General features: G+C 40.6%; 1 protein-coding gene across 1 annotated transcript in view; it reads right to left on the bottom strand.

The window, feature by feature from the left end:
* Window positions 1-10,370, bottom strand: part of LMBRD1 (LMBR1 domain containing 1) — a 184,860-nt gene extending 174,490 nt beyond the window's left edge. The window contains exon 1 of the mRNA XM_049895099.1: window positions 10,097-10,370. Within this exon, the coding sequence (XP_049751056.1) occupies window positions 10,097-10,177 (81 nt within the window). The 5' untranslated portion in view covers window positions 10,178-10,370. The remainder of the gene's footprint in view (window positions 1-10,096) is intronic.
* Between the last annotated feature and the right edge of the window lie 328 nt (window positions 10,371-10,698).

Consider the following 10,698-nt stretch of genomic DNA (forward strand, 5'->3'; position numbering starts at 1 on the left):
CACAAAAAGAAATATCAATTCCATAACTCAAGAAAAAAACCAAGAAAAACGTAACGACTCAACTAACATAAAGTTAAACATTATGAAAATGAGGATCTCACAATCTACTAAGAAAACCGTCTCAGCACAAAAAAGTATGCGGAAAAATGAAATGGCCAACAACCCACATGAAAAGACATCAAAATGACAGCACTAAAAACTTATTTATCTATAATTATGCTGAACGTAAATGGACTAAATGCACCAATAAAGAGACAGTCACGGACTGGATAAAGAAACACGATCCATCTATATGCTACCTACAAGAGACACACCTTAGACTTAGAGACACAAACAAACTAAAACTCAAAGGATGGAAAAAAATATATCAAGCAAATAATAAGCAAAAAAGAAGAGGAGTAGCAATATTAATTTCTGACAAAATAGACTTTAGACTTAAATCCGCCACAAAGGATAAAGAAGGACACTATATAATGATAAAAGGGACAATTGATCAGGAAGACATAACCATATTAAATATTTATGCACCCAATGACAGGGCTGCAAGATACATAAATCAAATTTTAACAGAACTGAAAAGTGAGATAGACACCTCCACATTTATAGTAGGAGACTTCAACAAACCACTTTCGGAGAAGGACAGGACATCCAGTAAGAAGCTCAAAAGAGACACAGAAGACCTACTTACAACAATCAACCAACTTGACCTCATTGACTTATACAGAACCCTCCACCCAACTGCTGCAAAATATACTTTTTTTCTAGTGCACATGGAACATTCTCTAGAATAGATCACATATTAGGTCATAAAACAAATCTTTGCAGAATCCAAAACATCGAAATATTACAAAGCATCTTCTCAGACCACAAGGCAATGAAGCTAGAAATCAATAACAGAAAAACTAGGGAAAAGAAATCAAATACTTGGAAAATGAACAATACCCTACTGAGAAAAGACTGGGTTATAGAAGACATCAAGGAGGGAATAAGGAAATTCTTAGAATGCAATGAGAATGAAAATACTTCCTATCAAAACCTCTGGGACACAGCAAAAGCAGTGCTCAGAGGCCAATTTATATCGATAAATGCACACATACAAAGAGAAGAAAGAGCCAAAATCAGAGAACTGTCCCTACAACTTGAAAAAATAGAAAGTGAGCAACAAAAGAACCCATCAGGCACCAGAAGAAAACAAATAATAAAAATTAGAGCTGAACTAAATGAATTAGAGAACAGAAAAACAATTGAAAGAATTAACAAAGCCAAAAGCTGGTTCTTTGAAAAAATTAACAAAATTGATAAACCACTGGCTACACTGACTAAAGAAATACAGGAAAGGAAACAAATAACCCGAATAAGAAACGAGAAGGACCACATCACAACAGAACCAAATGAAATTAAAAGAATCATTTCAGATTACTACGAAAAATTGTACTCTAACAAATTTGAAAACCTAGAAGAAATGGATAAATTCTTAGAAAAATACTACCTACCTAAACTAACACATTCAGAAGTAGAACAACTAAATAGACCCATAACAAAAAAAAGAGATTGAAACGGTAATCAAAAAACTTCCAACAAAAAAAAGTCCTGGCCCAGATGGCTTCACTGCAGAGTTCTACCAAACCTTCAGAGAAGACTTAACACCACTACTACTGAAGGTATTTCAAAGCATAGAAAAAGACGGAATACTACCCACCTCATTCTATGAAGCTACCATCTCCCTGATACCAAAACCAGGTAAAGACATTACAAAAAAAGAAAATTATACACCTACATCCCTCATGAACATAGATGCAAAAATCCTCAACAAAATTCTAGCCAATAGAATCCAACAACACATCAAAAACATAATTCACCCTGATCAAGTGGGATTTATACCAGGTATGCAAGGTTGGTTTAATATCAGGAAAACCATTAATGTAATCCATCACATAAATAAAACAAAAGACAAAAACCACATGATCTTATCAATAGATGCAGAAAAGGCATTTGACAAAGTTCAACACCCATTTATGATAAAAACTCTTACCAAAATAGGAATTGAAGGAAAATTCCTCAACATAATAAAGGGCATCTATGCAAAGCCAACAGCCAATATCACTCTAAATGGAGAGAACCTGAAAGCATTTCCCTTGAGAACGGGAACTAGACAAGGATGCCCTTTATCACCGCTCTTATTCAACATCGTAGTTGAAGTCCTAGCCAGGGCAATTAGGCTAGACAAAGAAATAAAGGGTATCCAGATTGGCAAGGAGGAAGTAAAGCTATCATTATTTGCAGATGACATGATCGTATACATGGAAAACCCTAAGGAATCCTCCAGAAAACTACTGAAACTAATAGAAGAGTTTGGCAGAGTCTCGGGTTATAAAATAAACATACAAAAATCACTTGGATTCCTCTACATCAACAAAAAGAACACCGAAGAGGAAATAACCAAATCAATACCATTCACAGTAGCCCCCAAGAAGATAAAATACTTAGGAATAAATCTTACCAAGGATGTAAAAGACCTATACAAAGAAAACTATAAAACTCTGCTACAAGAAATTCAAAAGGACATACTTAAGTGGAAAAACATACCCTGCTCATGGATAGGAAGACTTAACATAGTAAAAATGTCTATTCTACCAAAAGCCATCTATACATATAACGCACTTCCAATCCAAATACCAACGTCATATTTTAAGGGGATAGAGAAACAAATTACTAATTTCATATGGAAGGGAAAGAACCCCCGGATAAGCAAAGCATTACTGAAAAAGAAGAAGAAAGTGGGAGGCCTCACTCTACCTGATTTCAGAACCTATTATACAGCCACAGTAGTCAAAACAGCCTGGTACTGGTACAACAACAGTCACATAGACCAATGGAACAGAATTGAGAACCCAGATATAAATCCATCCATGTATGAGCAGCTGATATTTGACAAAGGACCAGTGTCAGTCAATCGGGGAAATGATAGTCTTTTTAACAAATGGTGCTGGCATAACTGGATAACCATTTGCAAAAGAATGGAACAGGACCCATACCTCACACCATGCACAAAAACTAACTCCAAGTGGATCAAAGACCTAAACATAAAGACTAAAACGATAAAGATCATGGAAGAAAAAATAGGGACAACCCTAGGAGCCCTAATACAGGGCATAAACAGAATACAAAACATTACCAAAAATGACGAAGAGAAACCAGATAACTGGGAGCTCCTAAAAATCAAACACCTATGCTCATCTAAAGACTTCACCAAGAGAGTAAAAAGACCACCTACAGACTGGGAAAGAATATTCAGCTATGACATCTCAGACCAGCGCCTGATCTCTAAAATCTACATGATTCTGTCAAAACTCAACCACAAAAAGACAAACAACCCAATCAAGAAGTGGCCAAAAGATATGAACACACATTTCACTAAAGAAAATATTCAGGCAGCCAACAGACACATAAGAAAATGCTCCCGATCATTAGCCATTAGAGAAATGCAAATTAAAACTACGATGAGATTCCATCTCACACCAACTAGACTGGCATTAATCCAAAAAACACAAAATAATAAATGTTGGAGAGGCTGCGAAGAGATTGGAACTCTGATACACTGCTGGTAGGATTGTAAAATGGTACAACCACTTTGGAAATCCATCTGGCATTATCTTAAACAGTTAGAAATAGAACTACCATACAACCCAGAAATCCCACTCCTCGGAATATACCCTAGAGATACAAGAGCCTTCACACAAACAGATATATGCACACCCATGTTTACTGCAGCTCTGTTTACAATAGCAAAAAGCTGGAAGCAACCAAGGTGTCCGTCAATGGATGAATGGGTAAATAAATTGTGGTATATTCACACAATGGAATACTACGCATCGATAAAGAACAGTGACGAATCTCTGAAACATTTCATAACATGGAGGAATCTGGAAGGCATTATGCTGAGCGAAATGAGTCAGAGGCAAAAGGACAAATATTGTATAAGACCACTATTATAAGATCTTGAGAAATAGAAAAAACGGAGAACACATACTTTTGTGGTTACAAAGGGGGGAGGGAGGGAGGGAGGGAGAGGGTTTTTTATTGATCAATTAGTAGATAAGAACTGCTTTGGGTGAAGGGAAAGACAACACTCAATACAAGGAAGGTCAGTCTAATTGGACTGGACTAAAAGCAAAGAGGTTTCCAGGATAAAATGAAAGCTTCAAAGGTCAGCGGAGCAGGGGCTGGGGTCTGGGGAACACGGTTTGAGGGGACTTCTAAGTCAATGGGTAAAACAATTCTATTATGAAAACATTCTGCATCCCACTTTGAAATGTGGCGTCTGGGGCCCTAAATGCCAACAAGGGGCCATCTAAGATACATCAATTGGTCTCAACCCACCTGGAGCAAAGGCAAAGGAAGAACACCAAGGTCACACGACAACTAAGAACCCAAGAGACAGAAGGGGCCACATGAACCAGAGACCTACATTATCCTGAGACCAGAAGAACTAGTTGGTGCCCGGCCACAATCGATGTCTGCCCTGTCAGGGAGCACAACAGACAACTCCTGAGGGAGCAGGAGACCAATGGGATACAGACCCCAAATTCTCATAAAAAGACCATACCTAATGATATGAATGCGACTAGAGGAATCACAGAGACAATGCTCCCCAGAACTTCTGATGGCACAGGACAGGAACCATCCCCGAAGACAACTCATCAGGCATGAAAAGGACTGGTCAGCTGGGGGGAGAGAGATGCTGATGAAGAGTGAGCTAATTAAATCAGGTGGACACTGGAGAGTGTGTTGGCAACACTTGACTGGAGGGGGGATGGGAAGATAGAGAGAGAGGGAAGACGGCAAAATTGGCACGAAACGAGAGACTGAAAGGCCTGACTCAATAGGGGGAGAGCAAGTGGGAGAAGGGAGTAAGATGTATGTAAACTTACATGTGACAGACTGATTGGAATGGTAAATGTTCACTTGAAGCTTAATAAAAATTAAAAAAAAATGTTGAGTAAAGGCTCTTCTACCCCTTATAAACTAGTTCAGACTTAGAATTTTCAAAGCCTATTTCATAAATGTAGTGCAACCTCACTCATACACATGCACACACACATACATACAAATAGGAGAAACTTATTAATAACAGTGCTCAGTTACATAAGTCCTAATGAACACAGTTTCACATAACATCGAAGCAAGAGCTAGCTTTGAATACTTCTTCCCAGCAGAGTTCTCCAATCTAAAGTAGATATAACTAGGTCTTCTATCCTAGGCTTATTACTGAAGCATCATAGAACAACTTGGATTGAAATTAGCTTCTGCCCTATTATGACAGTTCAAGAGTACTATTCACCTAAAGATTAACTGCCAACAATCACCATGCAGTTAACATATCATACTTTAATTCAAATTTGAAAGGACATTAAACAAGGAAAAATAAACACTAAAAATGGCTACATGTGCATAGCAAAGAGCCTTCCAATGAAACAAGTACACTCTGAGGTACTAAGGTTGGTATCTCTAATCAACCATGTAATCTCAATAGTTACCAGACCTTTCTAGTGACTAACACAGGGGATAAGACTTTAGTCCAGTCATTCTGAAGAGTGTCAGAATCGCTTGTTAAAAGAGAGATTGCTGAGTGTTGCCCCCAGATTTTCTGATTGAAGAGGTGTAAGACTGGCCCTGAAAACATGCTTTTGTAACAAATTCCCAGGTGGTATTGCTGCTAATCCAGAATCTACACTGTGAGAACCTCTGTTCTACTCAATTACAGGGAATTGCAAACAGATACCAAATCAATGCATCTCAATCTTGGCCTATGTGTTACATAGGTCCTTTATGCCCTTCCCCAAAAGCCAATTCAATCAATCAGAAGATGAGGCCCCTACAGGCATCAGTACTTTAAATGGCTTTTAAAGGATTCCAACGTAAACCAAATCTGAGAACCACTGTTCTAAATAAACTATAAAGACTTGCTTTGTCCTTTCAACTCTTTTCAAAGGGTATTGGTTACTTCCTTTCTAGTCTATCTTCCTAGTCCAGGAGCCTGGATTGGACTAATAAAACCACCTAACTAGTTTCACAGGTTCCAAATTCTCCTACTTCACCACGATCCAGATAAAAGAATAGTTTCACCTCCAAAAAAATTACCCTTTGCCCCTTTGTAGTCAAATCCTCTCCCTGCCTGGTCCCTGAGAGCCACTCTTATCTGTTCCTATAGTTTTGCCTTTTCTGCTGTTTTTGTGTGCTGTCCAGTGGATTCCAACACTTGGAAATCCTATAGGACAGAACAGAACTGTTCCATAGGCTTTCCAAGGCTGTAATGTTTAAGGGAAGGGGCCCTGGTGCTGCAGTGGTTAAAGCACTTCAGCTGCTAACTGAAAGGTCGGCAGTTCAAACCCACCAACCCAGCAGCCAATCTGTGGGAGAAAGATGTGGCAGTCTGCTTCTGTAGTAAAGATTTACAGCCTTGGAAACCCAATGGGGCAGTTCTACCCTGTTCTATACGGTCACTATGAGTCATAACTGACTCGATTGCAATGGATTGCATTTGGTTTGGAATGTTTACGGGGAGCACTGTCAGGTCTTTTCTCCCGTGGAGCCACTGGTGGGTTCCAACCACTGACCTTTCAGTTAGCAGCTGAGAGCTTAACCACTGTGCCACCAAGGCTCCTTTGCCTTTTCTAGAATGTAACAATTAAGTTTATACGTCTTAACTATATATAGTTTTCATCTGAAATACATATAGAAACATACAATACCCAAGTTGTCATATGTCATTTCTTCATACTGCTGATATTTCAGCTGCTAATAGAACAGCAAGAAATAAAAAAGTAAGAAGAAAATTAAGTTTGAAACCTGGATATTGGAGCAAAAAAAGACCTGATTTTTATTTTGGTTTGTTTTGGGAAATATTTTTCATATTTCAATGGGCTTGTTTTTAAATTAATTCGTAAATATTTTGGACATTCCTCGATTTTATTTTGAAATCACTGGAAGCTGAACCTCATCTTTGTATCTTAGTAGCTGACACAAAGTGGTCCATAATTTTTTTACTGGCTTTGAAGAATCAAAGAAGGTCTGCAATTTTATAAGGTTCAAGGTGATAAGTATTACGACACAGGAAGGAGTTTACCAAAACCAGGCAGACAAGCAGGCAAGGGACAAACTAGGCAGAATAGGTAAGCTAGAGTTCCTCAAACATTGTGGCCTCAGGTCCACTTTACAGTTTTAAAGCTGAGAACCCCAAAGAGCTTTTTTGTTTCTAGTTACTGTATTATAAAATAAACCAGTGTCCTCATCTATAAAATGAGAATAAAAATATTTCTCTCACAGCAGGTTATAAGGATTAAATAAGATGTAAAGAGTTTAGCACAGTGCCTGACCATTGTAACTACTTAGCAAGTAGTAGCAACTGTTACTACTACTTGGACATGTTATCAGGAGGGACCAGTCTCTGGAAGACATCATGCTTCATAAAGTAGAGAGTCAGTGAAAAACAGGAAGACCCTCAACCAGATGGACTGACACAGTGGCTGCAACAACAGGCTCAAGCACAGCAAAAATTTTGAGGATGGCACAGGACCCGGCGTGTTTCATTCTGTTATACACAGGGTCACTATGAGTCGGAACCAACTGGACGGCGTGTAACAACAGCAACTATTATCAAGCATCATATTAGATAATAACATCTTACAGCATTTTATAAAACAAACTAATGTATAACTTTGTTGACAACTATAAGGAAAGGTTTAGACCAGGCCTTCAACTTCCCAAGAGATTCTGATTTTACTGGTTAGCACATTGGGATTTTTAAAAACTCCTTCAGTGATTTTAACAAGCAGCCAATGTTTAGAACCACTGTGCTGAGGAAAGGATGAGAATAAATGACTGTTTATTAAACTAGTGAACATACATACTCCCTGCAGTCTTATTAAACTACAGAGGCTGATTCGGTAAGTCTGGGGTCTTATATTTTGTATTTGTAACACATTACTAGCTGATGCCCATACTGCGAGTAGAAGAGTAAACTTGCTTTATAGAAACTGAGACTGTCTTGTAGAGTTAATATGAAATGCAATTTGAAAGGTGATGTGAGTCAAACTGAGGTTCCTTGTGGCTAGGTAGAAAAGTTTGGATTTGACAAAGTAAAAAATTAGATTACAGGCTTAGAGGGACCAAATCCAACCATTCTTCATGTGGTAGAAGAAACTGAAGTCCATTGTTTGCCCAAGATCACAAAAATAGTAAACATTAGGGTTCTGATTCTTTAGTAATCGTTGGCAGTAGTTTTCAATGTGTGGACTCCCCTGGCTCCTGGCAGTCTCTGGAACCCTTTTTGCAAATTTACATATTGAAAACTGTTTTCATAATAACACTAAGTCATTATTTGCCTTGTTCATTGTTTCTACATTTGCATTCATGATGCATAAGCCGTGGTGTGTAAAACTGCTGGCACCTTAGCATGAATCAAGACCAAAAAATCAGAACCAAACCAACTGCCTTTGAGGAGATCATGACTCATGGCGGCGGTATATGTGTCAGAGTAGAACTGTGCTCCATAGGGTTTTCAATGGCTGACTTTTCAGAAGCAGGTCCCCAGGCCTATCTCCTAACGTGCCTCTGGGTGGACTCAGACCTTCAACCTTTTAGTTACCAGAGGAGCAGTTAAGCATTTGCACCATTCAGGGACTCTTCACCTACCTACTGGCCCTCTTAAAAGCCATGTTTAATGCTATCTGCATCTTCCTACAATTTACATCACAACTGCTGTACCTTAGATGTTGATTAATAACTGCCAAGATATTCTCAGTTCGCTTTGATACAGGTTACTTGCTCTTTTGTTTTCTTCTAAACCAACTGAATCTGGTGGACTGAAAACACCAGCAAACTCTCCAAAAGCAGGACTGGATAGCTCTGGAAATGACAGCCAAGAGTCTGCATTTCCTCCGCTGAGAAGAGTAAAGCATGTTCCAGTGTAAGGCAGTATTGTTTTCTGTGAAAATTAAGGTAACAAGATAGACCTCTTTTTAAATTTTAACGTAATTATCTTTTTTTATTCCTTTGTAGAATCTCCTCTGCAAAAATTTATTAGCAGAACATGCTAATAAACATAGGTTTCTGGCACCTTACTGGCATCTGATAAGTGCAGAGTAAAATCACAAACAAGTCTTAAGTTCTGAAGTATTTTTTTTGTAATGCAAGAGGGCAAAATACATAAGGGCACAAAATAGCTACTGGACTGGATGACGACAGTGATGAAAGAATGTGAATGAGGACAGCTACAAGGAGAAACAAAATGAACTTCAAAAATAAACACAAGGGTTCTAATAATGGCATAGCAAAGTAATAACAAGGCCACTTTGGACCATTACAGTCCACGTTTTTTGTTTTTCTGTTTTTTAATCATTGAATAAGCAAGATGGTCAGGAAATAAGGCTGAGGTATTACCTATCTAGTAGTATATCCCGAAACTGGTAGTAAAGAATGCTATATAGTTCATTCCTACGCAGTTTTCTACACCTATCAAAAAAGGTTGGAAAGGAGTTGAAACCTGGAAGTCAGAACGAGCAAACACGTCATCAAGGCAGAATCGCACAATGGACAGAGAAGGTTGGAGACTCACAGAACTCAGGGCTAGGGAATGCCAAAAAAGACATTAAGACAAGCCTTAATGAGGCCCCCTTCTAGATCATCAACGGCAGCTCCTACTGAGCTCGCAAAGATTTGGTGTCGCCGCCACACACCCAGTGCCCCAGTTTAACAGGGGACCAGAGGGATTGCCACAGCCTTTTCACCTCCGAGGGTCTCCTCCGTCTCCAATCCCCACCAACCCGTGTCCAAGTCAGAGATGAGGGCAAGAGTTTGGAGAAAAGAAACCTGCAGCATCAGACGTCATCAGGGAAAGAAACCAAGAACAAGCCGCAAGTCACCGCCCCCCTCCCCAGACGCACAGGAACCCCCCCCCCCGCCACGGTCCCAGCCAAAAGCAGGGTGGGGCACGACGAGAAGGGTCTCCGGAGCGAGGAGAGGCCAGCTGCAGAATCAGCCCTTCCCTTCCTCCCACCAGTCTAAACACTGGAAAAACTCCAAGCGCCTCCCCTACCAGTAGTAACAGCCCGAATATGCACCAGCCGATCACCAGCTCTGCCGAGGCAGCGCCAGCAGCCGCCGCTGCCGCCGCCATCTTCGCTTCCGGCCAGGCCTGCCCCGAGCGAATGGGGTGGGGAAAGGGGAGGGGGAAAGGGGACAGAGTGCCAGGGACGCGGTGCCCGCACACCCTAAAGGTTAAAGGGGTGGGGGGGCGGAGCAAGTGGTTGCCAAGGAGACCCGGCCCGCGAGCGGCCCCTGGCGTTGAGTCGGGCGGGGGGCGGGGGCGGGCCGGAAGGGCTCCGGGAGGCGAGCGCCCCGTACGCCGTGACGTCACCGCGCAGCCTGCCTCTGTGTCGCTGTGACGAACCTGAAAACAGGAGTGGTTTTGAAATGTTTGATTCACCCTAAGCTGATAAAACTGAGCCCTGTTGGCGCAATGGTTAAAGCGCTCGGCTGCTACCACAAAGGCTGCCTGGTCAAACCCACCAGCTGCTTTTCAGGAGAAAGATGTGGCAGGCTGTTTCCCTAAGATTAAAGCCTTGGAAACCCTATGGGAGGGCAGTTCTACTCTAGCCTATGGGGTAGGTGTGAGTTAGAACCCACTGGATGGCAATG

Source organism: Elephas maximus, chromosome 1 (genome assembly GCF_024166365.1).
Source record: "Elephas maximus indicus isolate mEleMax1 chromosome 1, mEleMax1 primary haplotype, whole genome shotgun sequence".
NCBI lineage: Eukaryota > Metazoa > Chordata > Mammalia > Proboscidea > Elephantidae > Elephas > Elephas maximus.